The 26,053-nt window shown below is 38.2% G+C and overlaps 1 protein-coding gene across 2 annotated transcripts in view; it reads left to right on the plus strand.

Annotated features, from left to right (window-relative positions):
- UNC5C (unc-5 homolog C (C. elegans)) overlaps positions 1-26,053 on the plus strand; it is a 605,975-nt gene that overhangs the window by 488,081 nt on the left and 91,841 nt on the right. For both annotated transcript variants that reach the window (XM_006874688.1, XM_006874687.1), the window contains exons 5-7: positions 13,125-13,305; positions 20,718-20,885; positions 23,587-23,751. In XM_006874688.1, coding sequence (XP_006874750.1) covers positions 13,125-13,305; positions 20,718-20,885; positions 23,587-23,751 — 514 coding nt within the window. The remainder of the gene's footprint in view (positions 1-13,124; positions 13,306-20,717; positions 20,886-23,586; positions 23,752-26,053) is intronic.

Below are 26,053 nucleotides of genomic sequence, written 5' to 3' on the forward strand. Positions count from 1 at the left end.
ATGGTTTACTATGCCGGGAATGACAAATTGAAAAGGAATGGTGTTGTATTCATTGTGAAAAAGAACATATCCAGATCAGTCATGAGGTACAACGATGTAAGTGATAAGATAATATCCATGCACCTACAGGGAAGTCCAGTTAATACCACTATTATTTAAATAAACTCGAGGACACCTAAAAACAACAGCAATACCCAATAGGGCATGAATGGATCTTGGAAACATTATGCTGTTTTGCTGTTGTTGTTAGGTGCCATTGATTCCCCATCAAAACCATGCCATGTACAGCAGAATGTAGTACTCCCAGTTTTTCACCATCCTCATAAGGGTTGCTATGTCTCAGCCCGTTAATGCTTCCACTGTGTCAACTCATCTAGTTAAAGGTCTTCCTCTTTTTCACTGATCCTTGACTTTACCAACTATGAGTGGTCCTTCCTAATAATGGGTCCATAGCACAAGAGACAAAACCTTGCCATCATCATGTCTAAGGAGCTCTTCTTCTTCCAAAATAGGTTATTCATTCTTTACGGTTGTTGTTGTGATGTGCCGTTGAGATAGTTTGGACTCATAGCAACCCCATTCAGGGTTTCCAAGGAGCGCTGGTGAGTGTGAACCACAAACCTTGAGGTTAGCATTAGGTGCTTACTCTGCAGTATCATATCAGGGATTTATGGTAGTCCCTGGTATATTTAATATATTTAGGATTCTTCCCCAAGAATGTTCTTGTGGGAAAATATCCTGTTTTAGGCAGACACAAAAAGACAAATGAGTAGAATCCATGTATATGAAATATCTCGAATAGGCAAACAGAGACAGAAAGTAGATTACTGATCTCCATGGATTCAGGAGATGCGGAGTAGGGGGTTAAAATGCTTAATGGGTACATAATTTCTGTTTAGGTGGTGAAAAAGTTTTAGAAACAAATTGTGGCGATGGTGGCACAATTATGAATGTGTGGAATACAACCAAATTTAATATATTAAATGGTTCAAAGAGGAATTTTTGTATTATGGATTTTTACCACAATTTTTAATAATGTGTTACTTTACACTCAAAAAAGGTCTTATGGTTTCTATGTGGGAAAACAAAACAAAAACGGAGAAACCCAAATGAACATCTTATAGAATGGCATGATTTTCACTTAAGAAATGACACCAAGACACAAAGTCACACAGAGGATAAGAAATGTACCCAAGAGACGCTTAGACATTAGCCCCCCAAATGGAAATATTCCCTCTTGAACCCCAGCAGATTGGTTCCAGTCTCCCTCCTAGCCACTACCATTGAAAACTGCTACTTAAATAAGACTCCAGATTGCACACAATGGGAATCAATCAACACCATACATAAGAGAATATGCAAATAGGTCATTTTAACATTACCTTGTAACTACTTTTATTACCTGTTAATAAAATCCCCTGTCTTTATAAAAACTTGATTCAATTTCTTCAAACATGACCCAAATTAATGAAAAGCCTACAGTTACTGAACCACAAGGACAGAAACTGTTTGACTCATACTCTGCATCACCGCTACCATGACAACAAGTCATGGTTTATGGTTGAAGTCTTTTATTGTTTTTTGAACCCCAACCTATTTTCTTTCTTTGCAAATGTTTTATACATAGCTAAAAATATCTTCTAACTCAGAAAGATTTCTCCCCTTGTATAAATCAGTTTTCTAAGTGGGGATGAGGTTGGGAACAGAACTGAAATTGTGGGTAAAATCATTCAGAAGCACTGGGATATGACCAGAATATGAACAATTCATGAGCCAGACCAGAATACTGGCTCCTGATTATTCAGAATTAGCTGATGAAAAATAGCATCACAACAATATGATTAACTACTTACTTTTAGATATAATAAAATCCTATCTTTCAGGAAGATTTCTTGAGAATTAATAACTTACATCACTTGATGTGTGTAAAAGTGTCTTTTTAAGCAGAAAAGCATTTCTTCTAGAAGCATCAGCTTCTAGAGACACTACAAATAAAGATAAAAGTTTTTTTCTTTAAATAAATTTCTATGAATCTTATTATAGCTCTTATATTGATTCCCCTTTCTGATTTTTGTGGTTGCTAAGTGCCATCAAGTTGGTTCCCACTCACAGCAAACCAGCATAAAGTTTCCAAAGAGCAGTTGGTGAGTTTGAACCACTGAATTTGTGGTTCAAACTGACCTTGTAGTCTAGTGCTTTATTCCACAGCCTCACACCAGAACTCGTTTTCTCATTTAGATAATCCCTAATATAAACCATACTATACAGGCTCTGGTAGCATAAGGGTTACAAATTGGGCTGTGAACCTTCAAGGTCAGCAGTTTGAAACCACCAGCTGTTCCAAGGGAGAAAGCTGAGGCTTTCTGCTCCCGTAAAGATTTACAGCCTCGGAAACCCTGTACAGGGTCTCTATGAGCCGGAACAAACTCCACGGCACATAACCAACCAACCAACCATTCTCGCACACTATTTTTCCCTCCATGCATCATCTCCCTAAATCTTCATTTGAAACATTATCATTTCTATTTATCCCAAAATAAGACTATATATTGCCTTAGCCACACTGATTCTGCAAATAGCCTCATATCTATGTTCATTTCTTTGCGTTTAAAGGGAACTGATCTTAGAGTATCAAAAGTAGTCAGAACTTTTTATTATAGTATTTAAAAACTTTAGAAGTAAAAAGAAAACCTCTGTTCATTGACTTAATGGTAATGTTGACCTATTTAACTGTTGTTGAAACCGTATTGTACTACCTGTTAAGAGAACATTGTTTTGCGCTGTCGAGTGGGTTCTGACTCACAGTGACCCTGTATAGGGTTTCCGAAAAGCAGCTGGTGAGTTTGAACAGCCAACCTTGCGGTTCAAACTGGCCTTGCGGTTCAGTGCTTATCCTACAGCACCACATGTTATTATGGTGGTTGGGTGCCATAGACTCTGTTCCAACTCATATTGACCCCGTATAGGATTTCCAAGGAGTGGCTGGTGAGCTTGAACCACTGACTTTGCAGATCAAACCGACCTTGTAAGCCAGAGCATTAACCCATAGCGCCACACATGGTCAGCTCTTTAGTACTTTCGACTTTCTTTATTTCTGCTCCATGCAGTTTCTCACACCAGAAAGTATAGACAGATTCCTCTTGTATCCCTCTTCCTAGTCACAATCAGTACTTTCTTTCTGTCTCCCATTCTTTCAAATGTCTTTAGGACTCTGTTCTTCTTTTCTCCCACCCACTTACCATTCCTATGTTCACTCTTCATTGTCTATCACCTGGATCTAGAAATGGTTGGTTTTTTTTAAACAGGTCTTCTGCTTTCAATATGCCTCCCTTTAGGCCATCCCAAAGCAATCCTTCTTAAATTAAAGCATTATTATAACTTTCACTGAGTGGCAGTGACAACAGGTAAAGGCCAGAAACTTTTACACATCACCCACTTCCCTCCGTGAGTCCATGAGAGCCGACTTTCTCATCCTTGCCAAGGTCCCCAGACTTCAAGTACTTAGGTCCTCGATCGGATTCCTGAGAGATGCTCAGTTTTCTCTCTTTGACTAGTCCTCCCTCACCCCTCACTCCCGTTGTCTGTTTTCCCAACTGCTTATTTTCCTCTTTTAAAGACTAGTTAAGACATTTTTTTCCTCAAATGTCTTCTTCCCATGTAATTTGAGCCTCAATTTACCTTCATCATTGCACTTATTTCTAATGTTGCTTTATTATACTCTATGGAATCCTGGTGTGGTCCTGTGGGATAAACCACTGGGCTGCAAGGTTGGTGTGAACCACACGGTCAACAGTTCAAACTCACCAGTCACTCCTTAGAAACCTTATCTATACAAGATCACTATGAGTTGGAACCGACTCAATGACACTTAACAATTGCCGCTATGTGTTTATAATTTTATCTTTCTTCTGCAGAGAGCTCAACAAGCAGGCACTTAGCTTATGTGTTTCTTTATCCCCAGTGTTTAACCCTGTGTCTGGCATATGTTGTTGTTGTACAGTGCCATCAAGTTTATTCTGAGTCATAGCAACGCTGTATAGGGCTTTCAAAGAGCAACTGGTGGGTTTGGACCACTGACCTTGTGGTTAGCAGTCCAGTGTTTATCCTACAGTGTCTCAAAAGGACTCCATATGTTGTTGTTGTTATGTGCTGTGGAGTCGGTTCCGACTCATAGTGACCCTGCACAGGGTTTCCAAGGCTGTAAATCTTTACGGGAGCAGAAAGCCTCATCTTTCTCCCATGGAACAGCTGGTAGTTTTGAACTGATGACCCTGAGGTTAGCAGCCCAATTCATAATCACTACACTACCAGAGCTCCGAAGGACTCCATATAGTTGGTACTCAATGTTTGTGAAATTGAATTGATGCCTAATTCTTTTTTGATTGAAAAGTAACTTTGTTGGGAAATGGGTCTGTAAGCTCTGTTTCACTACAATTACTTTGGTTTTGTGTTTATTAAATGCATTTCTGCTATAATTATTAACAAGTCTTCTTTTAGTCACCAAGAGACACATAAAGATAATGTGTGTGACAGACATGTTCCCCTACCAAAGATGCCTTAGCTACAGCATACTGGATCCAGGACACTTTTGACTCATACTGGAAAATGCCTGTGAAATATTGGGGGTCTCCCAGCAAATTCTAGAGATTTTCTTCTGTCTTATGATTTCTCCAGTGAGTCCACTTGGAATCCAGGCCAGTTCTATAGGAGTTCCTCTTAGGTTCTAGAGATTTGCAATCTTAATCCCCAATAGAATAATTAGAGCCACAGTTAAATTAATTTAGTTAGAAAAGATGTTCAAAAAAAATGTTTAAAATGTATTACATTTAATATTAATTTTGACTGTCAAAACATTAGAGATGCTGAATATGTATATAGCTGACTTGATCTCAGTACATATGTTGCTTTTATTCACATATTTAACAAATGTTAATTAAGTGCCCACTATGTGCCAGTTCCATGCCATGGGAATACATCAATGATCCAAATTCAGACACAAATTCCCAACCTTGTAGAACTTTCATCCTATTCGGAGAGACAACTAATTAACATAACAAATAGCTAAGATATAGAGTATATTAGATGGTGAAAGAGAAAATAAAACAAGAGCGTGGTAGATTGAAAGTGTAGAAAGAGAGTTTTGAAGAATCAGGAAATAACTCAGAAAAAGGTGGCATTTGAGCAAAGACCTAAAGGGAAGAAGGAGAAAACCATGCAAATACCTGATTTGTTCTGTCTTTCCCAATTAAAACTAAAAACAATTGTTGTCACTCGATGGCAGTTCATGGTAACCACATGTGTGTCAGAGTAGAATTGTACTTCACAGGTTTTCAGTAGATGATTTTTTTGGAAGATGATGACAGGCTTTTTATTCTGACTCGCCTCTGGGTAAACTTAAACCTCCAACATTTTAATTAATATTTCAGCATATTAGTCATTTCTACCACCTAGAAACAGAGTATTCCAGGCAGGTGCACCAGCAGATTCAAAATTGTCAAGGCAGGAGTACACCAAATGCTTACAAAACCAAATCAAATCCAAAACCATCCAGTAGATTCCAACTCCAAAGTATAGCTTTTAGGATAGAGTAGAATTGCTCCATGGTTTGTAAGGTTTCAAATCTTTATGGGAGCAGACTGCCTCATCTTTCTCCTGTAGTTTGAACTGCTGACCTTTCAGTTTGCAGCCCAACACTTACCCATTGCACCACCAGGACTCCATGATGTATATGTTGTTTTTGTTGCATGCCCTTGAGTCATTTCTGACTCATAGCGACCCTGTATAGGATTTCCAATGTGGTGAGCTTGAACCACCCACCTTTCAGCTCAAACCAACCTTGCAGTCCAGCCCATTAACCCTCAACACCACACCAGGATTCCATGCTGTATGTAAGTGCCAGCAAAAGCTTATGAAGAGATAAGTGAAGGAAGCACTATCAGAGAGATCAGAAGTTCAAGTGAATCAGGGTCTTGAGAGCCCTTGCAAGAATTTTGGCTTTGCCGCTGTGAAATTGGAGGGTTTGAGATGAAGTGCAACATGATATGACTTAGGGGTTAAGAATCATTCTAACTACTGTGTAGAGAATAGGCTTTTGAGAAATAAGGGGAAAACCAGAAACCCAATTGGAAACTATTGCAATAATTCAGGAAGGAAAGGATGACTTGGACCAGGAAGAAAGTGGAGTCAAGGAGGTGGTCAGTGGTCAGATTCTGAATGTGTCTCTCTACTATAGGAAAAAAAAACCAACAATAATAAGGCTAAATCTGAACTCTCAGTGTGGCACTGTAGGATCAGCACTGGACTGTGAACCACAAGATTGGCAGTTCAAACCCACCAACTGTTCTTCGGAAACCCTATATAGGGTCACAATGAGTCGGAACCAATTCTACAATATTTAACAACAACAAGGCTAAATCTGAGTTCTTTGTATAATTAACAGGAAGGATGGAGTTGACATTAATTAACATAGATAAGACTGTGAGAAGAGCAGCTTTGAAAGGGTAGTTTAGGAGATTGGTAGTAAGCAGCTAAATGGAGTCATGAGAAGGAAATTTGGTATGAGACTGAAGTTCAGAGATTAGCTCTGAGCTGCTAACCTCAAGGTCAGCAGTTTGAAACTACCAGCCATACTACAGGAGAAAAATGAGACTTTCTTTTTCTGTAAAGATTGACAGCCTCAGAAATCCTATGCAGGGTCACTATGAGTTGAAACTGACTCTACTGCACACCACTACAACCAGAGATAAGTTTAGGCAACATCCATATGAATTTACCAAGGAAGTTTTCCTGTAACATAAAATAGAAAGAGACAAATTACAAGAACTAGGCCACAGAGACAAAAGCATTAACCCAAGGAAGCTGTAGCAGATAGAAATAGAACAGAGAAATAGGACAATCACTAAGCAAGTGTGGTGTCCAGAAACCAGTGAGGAGAAGGGACAGATGAACTGAATCAAATACGCCAGATGAGTCAAATGAGTAGAGAGCTAAGACCTTGTTAAAATTTTATCAAAGTGAAAGTAATTGTTAACTTTGAAAAGAAAAGTTATGTTGGCATGGTGGAATCAGTTCAATACAGGTTACAAGACAGGAAGTGGAGACAGTGAGTATAAACAGCTATTTCGAGAAATTGTGTAAAGCAAACAAAGAAACGTGAAGTGATGAGAGACAGAATGGGAGGGGTTGTGTTTTAAGTTGTGAAAAATAGGAGCAGGTTTATTTGAAAATGCTTATGAAAATGACTCAGAATCAAGGAGAAATGTTAAGATTTAGGAAATGAGGAGAATTTCTGGGACTTGCCCTTGAATTGGGAGAAGGAGTAGGATGCAGATTACAAATCAAAGATGACTTTAGAGAGAAACACAGACAGTTTATCCTGTGACAAGAAAGAGGGTGCAAAATAAGGGTGAGTAGGCAAGTAGCGGGAGCTTTAGAAGGTCTCTTGTGATTGTCAGTTTTCTCAGTGATGTGAAAATCTCAGTCATCAGCTGAAAGTGAAGATGGAGGAGGAGGGAGTGTTTAAGGAAAGATAAAAAAAAGGTGTAAAATTGTTGTCTAGAAGAGTGGGAGAGTGAATAGATGATGAAAATATGGTCTGATTTCTCAGCAGAATTAAGAGCCCTCTTGAGTTTTGTTATCATGAATTTGAAATGAGGACATTCAACACGACTGTGCATAACCACGCTCCACTTCAAGGACATAGATGCGGTAGAGAGGAATAGTGGCCAAGTACTTTGAAGTGAGAAGGGAATGAAAATGTCAAGGGTAATATGCAAGTAAATGTTTATTAAATTAGATGTTGGAATTTAGCCTGATAAAGAGAGGAGACAAAAATAGGTGTGATAAGCCTGCCAAGATCAATAGAACAGAGCTCCTTATGAAGGATTATTGAAATAAAGTTTCTACATAGAGCAGGCAAAGAGGTAAAAAGAGGATGTTTGATGCTAAGTTTGTGGACAGTTTGCAATTAATGATAAGGACAACAGCTAAATCAGTGCTTCTCAAACACTGATTGATGTGTATATATGCCCTGAAATTCTTACAGAAATTCACATTTGAATCAGTAAGTTCAGGGAAAGAACAGGACTTGAGATTCTAAATCCCTACCAAGCTCCAAATGATGCTGTTGCTGCTGGTCCAGGGAGCTTGTTTTAAAAGGCTATGGTCTAGAGTTTCTGCAGTGTTATTTGAAATCCAATCAATAAATCAAATGCTTAGAAAATACTAGGGCTAGACCACTTTAGACTAAGGGAATCCGAGTTTCTCTGGGTTAGTTAAAGTATTAGTTTGTTATAACTATTCCTTTCAATTATTCGATGTTAAACCAAGGTTAAGAACATTTGGCCTAAAAGGTTTGAGCATAGGAGTCAATGACTTAGGAAAAGGTTGAGATCATTGAAAGAGGGACTGTCAAGGAACTGAGAGCTAAGATGTTGAAAATGTCATCTTCGTGGATACTAAAGTCATCAAAATCTCATGTCTAGGAACATACCTCAACTAGTGGAAAAATAACACTCAAATAAATACATGTACATGCATGTTTATGAAAGCACTAATCATAGTAGCAAAAAGGTGGAAACAACCCAGGTGAATGGATAAGTAAAATGTGGTATATAATTACAACGTAATATTATTTAGCCATAAACAACTGTTATAATGTGGATTAACCTCAAAAACATTATTACTATGCTCAGTGAAAGAAGTCAGATTTTTAAAATTCCATGTTGTATGATTCCATTTTCTGTTCAGAGTACATAAAAACAGAGAGACTAAAGGCTGAATGGGGCTCAAGGGCTGGGACAATGAGAAGCAACTGCTTAGTGGGTACAGGGTTTTCTTTAGCGATGATATAATGTTTTAAAAGTAAATTAGTGGTGATGGTTGCCCAACACTGTGAATAAACTAAATACAACTGTATCTTATTCACTTCAAAATGGTAAATTTTATATTATATGAGCTGTATGTGAATTTAAAAACATCATCCAAAATTATGACAAAAATTGTGCTGGACAAAGTGATCACCATCGCAGAGATCTGTAGATCTGTTGTAATTGTTATTGTTAAGTGTTGTTAATTCCATTCTGAATCATAGCATCCCTGTATACAGTTTTCAAGGAGTAACTGTTTGAACTGCTGACCTTGTGGTTAGCACTCCTTTGATTGTCTTACAGCAACATGTCAGGAAACCCTAATTCTGTTGTTAAGTGTCGTTGTGTTGGTTCTGATTCATAGCAACCCTGTATAGGGTTTCCAAGATAGGAGACATTCTAGTCAGGTGGTGAAGGAGACCTGAAGTCCCTACCTGAGCTTCTTGTGGAGATGATGGTTTCTATCAGAAAGCTAGAGCAAGACTGTGAGTACTAAGGCTAAGGCAACCATGGGGGTCTTTCTAGAAGACTGGAGAGTCTGAATCCCCTCTTCATTCATACTGCTATTTTATAGCAATTGTCGTTATTATATGCCATTGAGTTGGTTCTGGTTCAAATTTGTTGTTGTTGTTAAGTGCCGTTGAGTTGCTTCTGACCCATAGCGACCCTGTATAGGGTTTCCGAGGAGATGCTGGTGAGCTTGAACCACTGACCTTGCAGTTCAAAGCGACTTTGCGGTCCAGTGCATTAACCCACAGCACCACACCAGGACTCTGGTTCATAGCAACCTTGTATAGTGTTGGGTTACAAACAACAAACTTTGAGGTTAGCAGTCCAGTGCTTATTCTACAGCACCAACCCTAGAACTCTTCATTCAAACAGGAACTCTTCATTCAAACAGAAGCATGCAAGCAAGCTCAAAATGGAAAACAGATAAAAGCTGAGCTTCTCTAGTTAAGGCAGTAGTTAGTAGAGGAGGGCGGTACCTTTCTACAGGGCTGGTGGGAGCTCCTCAGAACTCAGGAAACAATCACTAATGTTGATGAAAGACACCCAAGGAAAACATGGTTATGCATAAGAAAGTAAAGATCATATACGCAATAATCCTGTGTAACTCTCTTTAAATCTTGTATCAACTGTACAGATTGTCTTTCTTCTATGTAATAAACTCTTCAAATAAACAAGTGGTTTGTAATATCCCTTGAGATAACTTTTGTCATTTATGGTTCGGATATCATTGTTGTTGAATTTATATTATTTACATGGAAGGAGCAATTGTTTTAGAACAATTGTGACTTAGGTTGGGTCTATAGACGCAAACTAGGAGTTTAAGATTTGAATGCAAGTGCCTTTTTGATGAAGATTCATAAGTGAAGCATGCCAGAAAAGTGAAAAGAAGCCAAGCAAGAATGCTATTTTAGGAACATTCTCAAGAATAGCTTCAGCCTTGTCCCTGCAGGGAAAATCTGGAGACAAACAGCTCAGATTATGGCTCAACTAGACCTAGGACATATTTCAATACTCATGTCAACGGCTAAGAGACATTGTGGTACAAACAATTAACACACCTACTGGCTACCACAAAGGTTTGAGGTTCAAATCCACCCAAAGTCACCTAGAAAGAAAGGTGTGGGTTCTACTACTGTAAGATCACCCATTGAAAGCTATCAGAGCACAGTTCTAAACACCGGGGGTCTCCATGTGAATCAAAATTGACTTCAGGACAACTGGATTATTATTGGGGAAGAAATGAACTCCTAGGGACTTCCAGGTGAAAAGAATGCAGTGCTATAGTCTGAAGTCCATCCTCCCTGAAAAAGTAGTAGATATAGGTCCTTGAATAAAAGCAGTGTAAGTCTGGGATAGAAACTGATGAAAATAGCAACAGATATTCAAGAGAACTTGAGTGGAGTAAAACAATGTCTTCTACATGTATGTTGTTGTTGTGTTAGGTGCCATCGAGTCGTCACTGACTCATAGCGACACTATGCATAGCAGAACGAAACACTGCCCGATCCTGGGCCAGCCTCACTACTGTTGCCATGCTTGAGTCTATCGATACCGCCACCTGGCCAGTCCACCAAGTATGTTGTTGTTGTTGTGTGCCGTGGAGTCGGTTCCGACTCATAGCGACCCTGTACAGGGTTTCCACGGCTGTAAATCTTTATAGGAGCAGAAAGCCTCCTCTTTCTCCCGCGGAACAGCTGGTAGTTTCGAACTGCTGACCTTGCGGCCCACAGCCCAATTTGTAACCATTACTCTACCAGAGCTCCTTCAAGTATGTTGTTGTTGTTCTGTGCCATGGAGTGGAATCAGTCCTGACTCACAAATGCCACTTTAATTAGAATGACATAGATAATCTAGGTTAGGAATCAGAATTTTTTAAAAAAACTAAGGTCTACTTTCAATTATCTTTCAATAGATTTCTAATAGTATGAATTCTGCTACCATCTTATTATACTTCCAGGGAGATCATATTACCCAGACATCATGGTGGCAGTTACGTGCTGTGGAGTCAGTTCTGATTCATAGTGACCCCTGTATAAGGTTTCCTAGATTGTAAATCTTCACAGGAGCAGAAAAGCCTCATCTTTCTCCTATGGAGGAGCTGGTAAATTTGAATTGCTGACCTTCTGATAGCAGCCAAGCTTGTAATCCATTTACATAGGCATAGAGTCAAATTTTGAGAAAGTAAAATCAAGGGAGTATGAGTATCCAATCAGACATATATCAGGTATTACCTTAGTAAACAAATAGGCAGTTTATATTTGAAAAAACAAATGCTTATATGGAAAATCCAACTAGTTTAGGTAGATGTCTCTTCTCTTCTTCACTATTAGTAGTGCAAATTTTAAGAATTATTGGCTGCTTCAAAATTTGCATATTACAAACAATTACTTTTATCTGCATCTTAGTAGGTCTCTTCATTTCTAGATTGTTGTTGGTTTCTGTACAATTACTTTTGTCTGCATCCTAATAGGTCTCTTCATTTCAAGATTGTTGTTGGTTTCTGTTTGCCCTCTCTTCTAAGAATCAGAGCAACATTGTTTTAGAGTTTTTGCATTAGATATCCTTTAGAGTTGTGTAAAACCAGCAAACCCTCTGACAGATTTAAACATTAATTTCCTGACCTCTTGTGGTGTTGGAGACTCTCATAAAATTTTGAAAATGGCATCACTATTGACTCCCTGCCACTAAAGGTTACTTGCATCCACCTCCATGATAATGTAACAGTCAAGTTTAAGTGTGGTAAATATCAATAATGTTTAGCTTTATGGAAAAATTTGTTCATCATTAAACAAAAAACAAGCAATTTACAGGATAAGAAGTAATGTGTTTTTCTTACAGCCAGATTTTACAGGAATATATCTTTCCTATTATCTATAAGAATAACATCACCGTTTCTCTGTTGGTATTATTTACATTGTCGATGTTCCTAGGTGTTCTCTCATAGCTAACCTGTTTTCACAACAGAACGAAACAGTGCCCAATCCTGTACCACCCTCACAATCATTGTTTATAGAGAAGCAATCATTTTGAACAGCCATGTGCTAGGATCTGTTTCCCAAAAGCAAAACATGATCCCAAAATTGATAAAAAAGAAAGTTTTGAATATTAGTATAATAAAGTATTTGGATTATATTTGGGGTTGGTAGAAAAGGAAACTCTTTTTTACCCAAATAGTTTGGCTTAGATGCATCTCCAAATATGTGTTTTACTACATTTAAAAGGGCATTTTTGAAGAAATGAAATCCATATGTTTTAGCAAGAATACACATAAATCATCTAAATGTTGTTTTATTAGAGCTACGTGATATCTAAGATGCCTTTTGAGCTTTTTTTAATAGTCTTTATATTCTTTTCTCAGAAGCAGCAGGTAACTTGCCAAGAGTAAACAAATCAAATAGCAAAAGGTTTGAGTTCAGTTTGAAATACTTTGCCTATTATATTTGATTGGGTTCTGAACTTGGCAGTGCACATTCTCCAATTCCTGCCTGTAGGGCATAGTGAAAACAATTTGAACATTGTATTTCCCAATTGGTTCATTGACATTTGAGAATAATGTAGTACAGACAGAATCAGCATGTTTGGCAGGTGAGTGATACTTAACATGACCTCAGAAAGTTACTTCCTCTCCCCCACCCCCCAGTTTGCACAAGTTCATAACATGAAACAATGTTATACATACTACCAAGCACACGTATGGATCAAGAGATGCATAACAGGAATTTATATATTCTTCTTGCACATCTTTAGGTGGAATGGTTGAAAAATGAAGACATAATTGATCCAGTTGAAGATCGGAATTTTTATATTACTATTGATCACAACCTCATCATAAAGCAGGCTCGCCTCTCAGATACGGCTAATTATACTTGTGTTGCAAAAAACATTGTTGCCAAGAGGAAAAGTACAACTGCAACTGTCATAGTGTATGGTGAGTGAGTTGTTTTTATTATACTGAAGTGCAGAGCTGATTTAAAGGATTGCAATCTACTTTATGTCTAAGTACAGATACTTATCGGTATCATTATTTTAATTTTAAAATATCAAGTTAGAGGCCCCTTCTCAATCCCTGTTACATGGACAGTATGATTTAGCTGCTTCTCTGATACTTATGAGAAGACTAGACTTGGAAATTCCTAGCTCTCAGCTAATAGCAAAGTTATGGAAGTCTGTTTAAGAACCTTCAGCCAAAGCCAACAGACAGATAGTCCCTGATTCTGTTATACCTCCCCTCTCTGTAACCTGCTACAAAATTTAGACTGAATTCTAGAAATGAAAGTGCTGATATTTCTGTGGACCTTGGCTTAGTCCTAATAATAATACAAAAGCCTACTGGAAAACAAAAATACATAACTCCATAAACACATTTCTTAGAACAATTTTACCTTCCTAGAAAGTGCTTCTTTTCTTAGAAGCATTCACGGAGAAGGTAAAGGCTACCAACTTCAAGCATCTAATTTTAATCATGCAGCAAGATCCAATAAGGACTTCTTCAGGAAACTTTCTCCTACTATTTGTTATTGTTGTTAAGTGTTGTCAAGTCAGTTTTTACTCATAGCGGTCCTGTATAGGATTTCTGCACTGTCGCTGGTGAATTTGAACCACCAAACTTGCAGTTCAAATGACCTTGCAGTCCAGTGCTTATCTTACAGCACCACACCAGGATTGTCTCATTACTAAATTCTGAGAGTACTAAGCAATTTTTATGCTCAGTTTTGCTGATGTGTATGATGTTTTTAAGGAGTGGTGGTGGTGCTGTAGGCTAAGCACTTGGCTGCTAACTACAATGTCATCAGTTCAAACCTACCAGTCACTCCACAAGAAAAAGATGAGGCTTTCTGCTCCAATAAAGATTTACAGCTTTGAAAACCCAATATAGGGTGACTGTCCTTCGGAAAAAAACTGAACAACACCTAATAACAACATGATGCTTTTATCTCTGTATTGTTTGATTGTTGTTAAGTGCCTTCTAGTCAGTTCTGAGGAGCAGCTGGTGGGTTTGAACCAGACCTTGTGATTCACAGTCCAGTGCTTATCTGACAACGCCACACCAGCCATTCAGGCCTTGTTTGTTTTGTTTTTTCACTTCATAAGTACTTTCATTTTCTGAGCTAAGCTTTAGGGCTACTTGGGTGTCACAGATAGTTAAGCAATTGACTACTAATTGAAAGGTGAGCGGTTTGAATACACCAAGAGGTACCTTAAGAAAAGCCTGACCATCTTTTCCCTGCAATACCTGAGGTCACCATGAGTCAAAATCTACTTTACAGCAACTGGTGAAAAATAGAGATAAACTTTATCTTCTTTTGTAGCATAAAATACTGGCATGTTTCTTTAAGTATTTCTCATAATGTTCCCATCGTTGTGAGAAATGTTTTTGTTTTTTTCACCACTCAACAGAAGACCATGTGTGGAGGGTGGTGCTCACAGTAGGGGTACTGGCCAGTGGAGAATCCCCCTGCTCCCCCGTCCCCGCACACACACACCCACAAAAACACAGGCACCAAGTGAAGAGGGAAGACTGGGCTGGCCATGGTACGGTACTGGGATGCTGGGAACCAGCCTTGGAAGCACCTGGTCGTGGGACACTGTGGCCCAGAGTGGTCTAGATTCCCACCAGTCCTTGAGTGTCAGTCACAGGAGCACCTCCCAGGGATCCTTCAAACGGACAGTGAGGGTCCACTGATTCACTTTACAGCACCAATATCAGTTTTGGGGTAATGCAGCAGTCAAGCGATCCCGTGAGATGGCCAGCTGTGCTCATAGCAGTACGAGGCTAGGGCTTCAGAGACCTGCAGGAGCCGTTCAGTGGCAGCGCTGGAGCCAGCTTTGTCCTCCGGGAACAGCAGGTCCTCTAGGGCCTGCACCTCCCTCAGCAGTTGCCTCCTGATTGGTGTGGCTATGGCTCAGGCACTGCACGCAGAGGTCGTGTAGGCTGGAGCCCTGCACAGTCTGTTTCACCATCACCGCCTGGATTCGGCCATGGCAAAGTGAGCCCGGCACATATCAGCTTTCCACCTGCATCTACTGCCCTAGATGGGGCCTTTGAGGCCCAGCTCTGTCACAGCCAACTCATGGACTTTGAGCTGGATGACAGTTCTACCAGAGGCCATACCTGCACAGATGATCAGGCATTCACAAGGTCCACGGTGGCATTCTCAGCCAGAGATCAGGCCCACCTGCTGCTCCTTGGAAGCCCTAGACAGGGTTGCTATGAGTCACAACAGACTTTACAGCACTTAACAACACCACCAACAATACACCTGTCTATTGCCTGGCTGACACTTGAGCCATGGGGGTAAGTTCAGTTCATACTTGAAGGCTGACCAAGAGCCATAGTCTCAAGCTGCCACCTGTAAGCCTGGTTTTTTATTATTTTGAGTTTTGTTCTTTATTTTCTCATACTCTATCCAGGGTTTTCTAATGTAGTTTGTTCCAGAGCAATTGGTAGGGATATCACCTACCTGGTCTCAGGGTGGTGGTACCTAATATCCATGTAGTCCGTTAGTTCAAGAGACTAATTGTTCCCCAGCATCTATAATTTTCATCACATTTCTTTCCTCCAGTCAGGGAGACACCAACAGTTGTACCTTAGATGGCTGCTCATGAGATTTTCGTATCTTAGTCACCACTGGCATACATATGAGGTGACTGAAAATATCATGACTTGGTTCTTAAAATCTTAAAGAGCTGTTTTGCAACAGCTTTGCGTAATGTAAACTGTCATTTCATTTATTGTCTGCTTCTTCCATGAACATGAACTGTGGAGCCAAGCAAATGTAAGCACCTACTACGTGTTAGAAACATAGTATATCCTTGATGATTTCTTGTCTCTAAAGAAACTGAACAATACTGGAAAGTTTTTTGAGGTTATGCTACTTCCTGAATGATACACCATGTCTCACCACCATTAAGAACATAATGAAGCTTTATGTTGTTGCCTCAGTGATAAAGATACTCCAGAGGCCTTGGTGTCTGATTGCCTGTGAAGGAGGGACAGCTACTGACAATTATCTGACTGGTGGCACTTACATACTACAGAGACCACACCGTTCAGATGGATGTGTCCACATGATGTAGAGAGTTAAAAGAACAGTGACTACTGTGATGTTACAAAAGCTTATTATAGTGATGTTTTAAAACTGTCATTTTAATTACAGGACAGATGCATAATTTTTTTTTTAATCCTTTGATTACTCTGTGGTTTAATTTCCTAGTCAAGATAATGGCTATGTTGAATTGTAAGCAATTGCCTTTCTTAAGCCACAATAAAATGTTTCTTACTTTTTGTCTTTTTCTAAATTGCTTGTACACGTTGATTAACAGCATTTGAAATGCAAAGGAGAAAAGGAGCACAATCACAGCATGTACCAGTCATAAATAACTAATAGAAGCACAGCTATATATAGATATATTGTATAAACGCTTAATATACATGCAAATTTCTTTTCCTATGTATAGCATGCATTCAATATCCATAAAGGCAACATGTGCATTATCTTCAGCAAAGATCAAAAACAAGTAACTTAAAGGATTTTCAATAAAGGAAATAACAAAGGACCAAGGGTTGTTGTTGTTAACTGCTATCAAGTCGATTCCAACCCATAGTGACCCTGTATAGGGTTTCCAAGGAGCAGCTGGTGAGTTTGAATCACCGACCTTGCAGTTCAAACGACTTTGCAGTCTGACTCATTAGCCCACAGCACCACACCAGGACCAAGGATTGTTGTTGTTGTTGTTGAGTGCTGTCGAGATTGAACCGCTGACCTTGTAGTGCAAATGGCTTTGCAGTCTGATGCATTAACCCACAGCGCCACAGGAGTCCTCTATTCCATACTAGTCCTGCCGCTAACTGACCTTAGGTTAGTCACTGAATATGCTTATCTGAATTCTTGCCCTCTGCTCTGTCAAATAAAAGTAGGGTTTTCAAAGACCTTCCTGTTTCTGAAAGTTAATGATTAATCATTTCTTATTAAAATTCTAACAAAATAGCACATGTATATAATAACCCTAAATATTGGCTTGCTCCTAGACTACTATGCAATTTGTACTAATAATTAAATGACATTTGAAGTTCAGTCAAAGTTTTGCAAGTTGCTTTTTTTGGAACTCTCACTGAAATTCTACCTAAACAACAATAGAAAACCCACTGTCATTAATTCCATTTTGACTCATAGCAGCAAATCTTTACACAAACACAAAACCTCATTTTTCTCCACTGGAGCCATTGTTGTTGTTAGGTGCTGTTGAATCGGTTTCGACTCATAGAGACCCAGTATAGGGTTTCCGAGGAGCAGCTGGAGAGTTTGAACTTCTGACACTGCGGTACTTATCCTACAGCACCACCAGTGCTCCTGAAACCTTACCTGTCAATCATCTAATTGTTTTTTTTTTTCAAATTTTCTATAATGAATATTGTTGTTGTTGTTGTTGTTGTTAGGTGGCATCGAGTCAGTACCGACCCATAGCGACCCTGTGCACAGCAGAACAAAACACTGGCCGATAATGGGCCAACCTCACTACTGTTGCCATGCTTGAGTCCGTCGATGCTGCCACTTGGCCAATCCATCTCGTTGGGGGTCTTCCTCTTTTTCTCTGACCCTCCACTTTACCAAACATGATATCCTTCTCCAGTGACTGCTCCCTCCTGACAATATGTCTGAAGTATGAGAGACAAAATTTAGCCATCTTGGCCTCCAAGTAGCACTCTGGCTGCACTTCTTCCAAAACGGATCTATTGGTTCTTTTGGCAGCCCATGGCACTTTCAATATTCTCCTCCAACACCGTAACTCAATAGCACCAATTCTTCTATGGTCTTCCTTATTCACTGTCCAGCTTTCGCATGCATATGAGGTTATTGAAAATACCATGGCTTGGGTCAGGCACACCTTAGTTCTCAAGCTGACATCCTTGCTCTTCAACACTGTAAAAAGGTCTTGTGCAGCAGATTTCCCTAATGCAATATGTCATTTGATTTCTTAACTGCTGCTTCCATGAATGTTAATAGTTGTTCCAAGAAGAATGAAGTCCTTGACAACTTCAATCTTTTCTCCATTGATAAGAATGTTGTTTATTGGTCCAGTGGTAAGAATTTTTGGTTTCTTTACATTGAGATGTAGATATCTGCAATCTAAAAACTATATTAATAAAAGTAAATATAGAAAACAGACTCACAGCATGAAATACTGGTTAGATATATTAGGTTTCCTGTGGGTTTTTGATGAGCCTGGCGATGAGCTATGTGCAACTTCTTTTAAATTTGTGGAAACACATATAAGGTCAAAGAACAAAATGCATATAATGCTGTTATTCTGTCATCCAAAAATAGCATTTGTTTTTAAGATATTTTGATGTGCATACTGTTGGTATTTTCTGTGCATGGATATAATTTTAAATAGAGGATATGCATTTATATACACAGACACATACATCTGTCTACTTAAACATAATGTTAAAATAGCCCTGTATAATTCATTAGACTTCTACAATATTATTTTTAATGACTTCCTAGGAATCAACCACATGAACATATCATGGTTTATTTTACCATTTTCATTGTTGACGGTTATAGTTGATTCAATTATTTACACATGAAAAAAATATCTGTTGTGAAAAGACACTTGTTTGTATATGCAAAGTGTTCCAAAATGCTCATGGAAAAAATCCATTATCTTTCAATTCCATTTATCCATTCTCTTTCAATTCCATTTTTCCATGAACTTTTTAAAGTCCCCTGATATTGCAGAGTTCCTGGTGTGCAAACAGTTAACATGCTCAGCTGCTTACTAACAGGTTGCAGGTTACAGGTTCATGTCCACCCAGAGGCACCTCTGAGAAAGGCCTGGCGATCTAGTTCTGAAAAATCAGCCATTGAAAACCAGAGGGAGAATATTCTACTCTGACACATATCATTTCACCATGAGATGAAATTTACTCACTGGCATTTGGTATATGCTACACATTTATAAGTATTCCCTCCTGGATATGTTTCTAGAAAAGGAGCTACTGGGTAAATGATATGCACATGTAAGGTTTGTGTTTTCAGAATGACGAATACACATCTTTACTAACAGGATGCGTGGGTATATCCTAGTTGTTCCATATTTGAGCTGCTGCTAGCAAATAATTATTTTAGAAATTGCAAAATTGCAATTATTTTATGTTCTCATTTTCCTGAAGTACTAAAATATTTCAGAGCATTCCCTAAAGGGAGATCTTCTGAGGTATACTATGTATATATTAGGGGGTGTAAGATTTTAAAATCACATGTACTGTGACAACTCCATGAAACATCATAAATGGCCTTTATATACAAAATAGGTGTCCATTTCAATTTTATCAGCCAGTTGTCAAGTCATACAAATAATCACTCCATTAGTTTAAAAAAAATCAGCAGTGCAAGCTTTTATTTTGTTAAGCAGGTTCAATAATTCGATAATGAGACTGACTGAAAACCCGTATCAAAAGTTGTAACATGTAAAAATAATAAAAGAAAAATAACCAACCAATTCTTATTTCAAGTGCTAAATTGTTCTATTCAGCTTTCATGTTTCATATACTCTTGAAGGCTTGGCATAAGAATGTAAACATTTATTATTTGAGATAAGCTGTCAAGGCTAATTTTGGGAGGCTTGGGTAAAGAATGTGTCTCCTTAAAAAGAACACTGGCCAAGCAAAAGAGAACACACTCCCATTTGTTTTTCAGACTTGGTGTTACTGTTGTGTGATTTTGAGTTGTTTCTGACTCACAATGACCCTATATAGAATTCCTAAGACTGACTGTAGATTTGAACCGCTGACCTTGCAGTTACCAGTCCTTTGTTTATCCTATTTTTTCAAAGTAGGTGACTAAATATTGATAATAAACCAGAAGCCCTGGTTGTGTAGTGGTTACAGGTTAGGCTGCTAACCATAAGGTCAGCAGTTCGAATCTACCAGGTGTTCCACAGGAGAAAATGAGGCTTTCTGCATCCTTAAAAGATTTGCAGCTTCAGAGACCCTATGCAGGGTTGCTGTGAGTTGGAACTGACTGGATGGAACACAACCACTCCCACCATGTTTAGATTATTCAGCAATATAATAAAAGGGTGTGAAACAAGCTTTGAAAATGTTGTTAATGGTCATCTTGAAAATGACTTCTTGTTTATATGTTATTTTTGGCTTGTGTGTCTGTGCACATGTTTTTAAAGTTTGCCTTTTTTCAATAAATGGTGAGTGCTTCACCTGAGTAGTCAATGTGTAACAGCTGTTGTGGACCAAGTTGTTAGAAATATACAGGCTCCTGTACAAATCTTGTACTGCTCAATGCATTAATCCACTTTTTATTATTTGTCTCCTTTTAGTAAATGGTGGCTGGTCCACTTGGACAGAGTGGTCAGTGTGTAACAGCCGCTGTGGACGAGGGTACCAGAAACGAACCAGGACCTGTACAAATCCAGCCCCACTCAATGGTGGCGCCTTCTGTGAAGGGCAGAATGTTCAGAAGATAGCCTGTACCACATTATGTCCAGGTAAATCCAACAGTCCTTTCATTTCAAACGTCTTCCACCATTCTAGAAATGACTTTTAGAGAGTAGATACAATGACCTTATTCTAGACTGGAGTGTGTGATAAACATCATTTAATCCATCTTACTACTCAGTTCTCTCACTGCTGTGAAATCAACTATATTCCCCCAAAGCGATGACTCAACGTTGTCCAAAACATGCAAAACAGTATAAAGCAAGAGGTCAAACATTTGTGAGCAACATCTCTCCATATTATTTCACAAAGCTGCAAGAGTCAAAATTGAGATTTTGAGCAGCATTAAAAGCCACACATTGTAAGAAAACAACAAGCCTTGATCCTCAGAAAACCATGTCAATTAATTGAAATGGAAAATGTTTTTCATTGAAATATTTGATATTTTGTGTCAGTTTCTGGGTAAGGGCCAAATAAAATATTTGGAATGGCATAGAAGGATGGGAAACTTTTTGACACATGGGCTAATGGATTTTGAAAATCCAATGTCGTCAGCTTTTTTTTATCTGTACATGTTGGTTATCTACTTTATGGTTTATTTGTAGGGAGACATATACCAAGATTGCATCCCTCTGCTTTTTGGTATCTTTCTGTGTTATCTCATGTTGCACCAGCTCTTACTCATAGATAAATTGAAGTTACTTTTAATATTTTCCAAAACAAAAGACTATAAAATGCTTACTTATACAATATATTCCAAAACTAAGTTAAAATTATTTTGAAATAAACCATAAATTTAGTATACTCCATCGGAATAGGTATTATATTTTCAATTTTATTACTTGGATTTACAGTCTCTGTATTTCTTTTTATTTAACCTCAGTTTTGTCCTGCTCATCGGAGATAGAACCTTTTCTTGGAGATGGGTTGGAGAAATAAACTAGAGAGAAAAATATAATCTATATTTTATACTCCCAAATGTTGATTCCCACATATCAGAATAGTCTCACTCCCACACTGAACCCTTTGAGAGCATTTATTTATGGAACAAATTTTAACACTTAGCTAGGCTTAGAATTTCAGTATTTTATCTTGTACTCTCCTATATTTTATCTAGGTGTTGATTTTCACAATTAAAAAGGCACTGAGCATTTTATTCTAAATAAAAGTTTGTGTGTATTTGTGTACATTGTATTCATCTAGGTTAAAGCAAATGTCTTTGCTCCAAATAGTTGAGAGTTTCTTATATAGCCAACTCTATATAACTGAAATATTAATGTTCTCATCGTTTTTTCATCACTTTTTCATGTGGACATATTTATATCTTTTTACACATTATGCATAATAGATGCACACAATAATCTGAATATGAAATTGTGTAGCTTTCCCAAACTATGTAGTTGTTGTTGTTGTTGTTGTTAAGTGCTGTCAAGTTGGTTCCGACTCATAACAACCCTGTATAAAGTTTCCTAAGAGCTACTGGTGGGTTTGAACCACCAATCTTATGGTTCATAGTCCAGTACTGATCCTACAGTGCCACCAGGAGACTACTAAAATTAAATCATTTCCAGCAATTGCAGGTATAAGGGGCTTCTTGTTATTGTTGTTAAATGCCATCAAGTCAATGCCAACTCATAGCAACCCTGTACAGAGTTTCAAAGAGCAGCTGGTGGTTTTGAACTACTGACCTTGTATTTCACAGTCCAGTTCTTATCCTACAGCACCACATCAGGAGTCCATAAGGAGCTTAGATGTTCAATAAATGATGTTTGGCATTGAATTATAGATACTCATAATGATTTCAGGGAATTATTTTTAAAAAACCTTTGAACTTTGTATGCTATTTCTGTGAGAAACGTAGAAGGATGCATTTTTAAGCATGACCTTAGTGAACTGCAACATGTAAATACATTTTTTTTTTTCAAGTTGAGATTTAAATTGCGTGTTTTTAAAATAGAGATGTCTCGGCTCATTATCACTGAAATTACTAACAAGTTAGTAATTAAAACTGAAGTAAATATATTGGAATAGAAAATGATTGAATCAGAAATATGGTACCAATTTTAAAGTGAAACTTAGAAACTTACCTTAATATTACCTTAAAAAAAAAAACCCACTTAATTGGTTTTCTGTTAAGAATCATCACATAGTAAATGGGAAATAATTTAATTTTTTCAAGAAGGGATTATATAGGATGCTTCGACAAAGTTGCCTGGATGAAAAAGAAATAACGACAGGAGTAGATAAGACATAAATGATGGACAGACAGAAAAGGGTGGGTAGACAGATTTCTTCACCATTGCCTCAATCTCATCTTCCAACTCCAACACAAGTTTACTTTCACTTCCTACTGCCACTGTTCATGAAGGAATCTTGCATCAACCAAATGCTCTTCCAGTTTTCAGCACATAAGCAGAGAAGTTTTCCCCTCTAATTAAAAATCACCGTGGCTGAATTTGTCCAGGAGTTTGAGTGCAGATTGGGCAGTTGCCTTGGTTTTTACATCCAGTGGAGCTATTATGCTTGGCTTGATAGTGAGGGATCAGTCATGCACCTCATCACAACAGCTCACAGAGCCCAAAGGAGTTAAAGGGTGCTCAACTTCCCAGGAGATGCAATGAATGCTGTGCCTTCAGTGGGGCTGTGCCTTCCGTTTTTTTCATTTTGTTTTATTTATACTTGAGTTCTTCCCTCTTCTCCCCTGAAGCAGCTGTTTCTCCCTCTGACTGATGCTGGATTTTTTGGTGGCAGTGGATGGCAGGTGGACGTCATGGAGCAAGTGGTCTACATGTGGGACCGAGTGCACACACTGGCGAAGGAGGGAGTGCACAGCCCCAGCCCCAAAGAACGGAGGCAAAGACTGTGATGGCCTCGTCTTGCAATCCAAGAACTGCACTGATGGACTTTGCATGCAGAGTAAGTCGATTTGAGCAAATGTCAGAAACAATAGATTTAGCCCTCTGGATTTATTTGATGGACATATGAAAAATTAAGAATTCTTTAAGCAATAACAACAAAACAGAAGGAATATAGAAAGAAACATCCCAGCTTTCTCTCAATGCTGTGAAAAGCTTATCTTCCAGTAACCAGAATGAATAATAACTGTCATATTAGCAAATATCAAATACAGCATTGCTTTCCCATAAGCAAAGAGTGACTTAATAATTTCCACAGGAGTGATGTCATTTAGTGTTTAATACCTTTAACCTTCGTTGTCCATGTCTTGTTTTGTTGTTATTGTTAAGTGCCATCAAATCATTTCCAATGCATATAGAGACCCTGTATAGGGCTTCCAAACAGTGACCGGTGAGTTTGAACCATTGACATTGCAGTTCAAATCAACCTTGTGGTCCAGTGCTTATCCTACAGTGCTACAACAGTATCATATCCTCCAAATAACCTGTTGAACAGAGAATACTATGTTGCATGATAGAACATTGGAATTTGTATTAGTTATACAAATTATCATTTATCAAATATTAACATAATACTCAAAGTAACACTTTCATGACATCGTGTCACTTTGGCATCTAGAACATTTCTTGCCCCACTTAAATAATTATTTTTTTCATTGTGTATTTGCCAATAATGAAGTCCTGACGTGTATATGTAAATATGTCAGTGGAATGAGAGTACAAGAGGAGTTTTTTGTTTGTTTGTTTTTATCAAGTCTTTTGTTAATGTGAACATTTTGGTGTTTAGGTTAAAGCCATTCAGTTAAAAACAACTTTGATTTGCTGTAGTCACAGCCCCTACTAAGTCAATAAACTCTTTCATCTGCCTTCCTTTAATCCAACAGAGAATTATAGTCTATACTATTATTGATTTCCTCAGTGATAAAAACCAAGGAGGTATTGCTGTGATGTGTAATTATAGTATTTTACAGTCAAAGCTATAGTTTCTGTTTACCAGTAAGCTTGTTATTTCTGACCGAATGTTGCTGCCAAATTCTAACAAATAAATAATCTTCCTCTTGGACTTTATTTTGGAACACAAAAGGCTTTGTAATAGTGAAGATTCCAAGTTTGCAAGAGGAATAAAGTCTGTAAGAAAAAGAAAGGGAATGGAAAAGGCAGCCAGAAAGTTGGACTAGAAAATTATGAGTTATCATTAAATATGTTGTTTCCTTGGGAGAATTATTGTCTTGGGTGTACTAACAAATAGTCCTTTGGCAATATTGCAATATTATCTCAAAATAAAAGTGTCTTAGTTCTTACTGATCGAGGTGTAATTTCCGTCAATTTGGTTCCAACTCATAGCAACTCTCTGTATAACAGAACACAACAGTGCCCAGTCTTGCACCATCCAGTTGTTGTTTCAGCCCATTGCTGCTGCCACTGTGTCAATCCATCATGATGGGGAGTCTTCCTCTTTTTCGCTGACCCTTTACTTCATCACGCATGATTTCCTTCTCCAGGGATTGGTCCCACCTGTCAACTGGTCCCACCCATTCGAATGGACAAATTCGAAGTTTGAGAGGTGAAGCCTCACCATCCTGGCTTCCATGGAACATTCTGGCTGTACCCTTTCAAATACATATTTGTTTGTTTTTCCGTCAGTCTGTTCAAAGTAGAATACAATGATTCTGATATGTGTACTGCTAGGTAGGAGAAATTTAGATTAGATATGAGTAGGATTCAAAGTTGCCTAGATACTGTAGCGTAGTATACTTTAAAAGCCAAATTAGTCCTTAAGAAGTATTCAATATATAGAAAATATTATTTTTCATACTTATTCATTCATTTGTTCATAAAACTGTATTTAAGCACCTTATTTCTTTCCTAACCATCCTTTACCTCTAAATAAATAACTTCACATAAAAATTACTTTGTTGCTATTGTTAAGTGTCTTTGAGTCATTTCCAACCCATAGTGACCCTGTGTAGGGTTTCTGAGGAGCCGATGTTGAGTTTGAACTGCCTAACTTGTGGTTCCAACTGACCTTGTAGTCCAGTGTTTTAGGCTTCAGTGTCACACCAGGACGCCAAAAATATGTAGACTTATTAAATAAAACATGAATTGCAAACTTAAAATATGTTTGTATGTGTATAGATAGGTAGATGTTGCTTAGTGCCAGGGTTTCCTAAAGATAGATAGATAGATAGATATAGATAGATATATGCTAAGGCTGCGAACCTTAAGGTCAGCGGTTCGAAACTACCAGCTGCTCCGCGGGAGAAAGATGAGGCTTTCTACTCCCGTAAAGATTTACACCCTCG

The sequence above is a fragment of the Chrysochloris asiatica genome, unplaced genomic scaffold (genome assembly GCF_000296735.1).
Source record: "Chrysochloris asiatica unplaced genomic scaffold, ChrAsi1.0 scaffold00294, whole genome shotgun sequence".
Classification (NCBI taxonomy): domain Eukaryota; kingdom Metazoa; phylum Chordata; class Mammalia; order Afrosoricida; family Chrysochloridae; genus Chrysochloris; species Chrysochloris asiatica.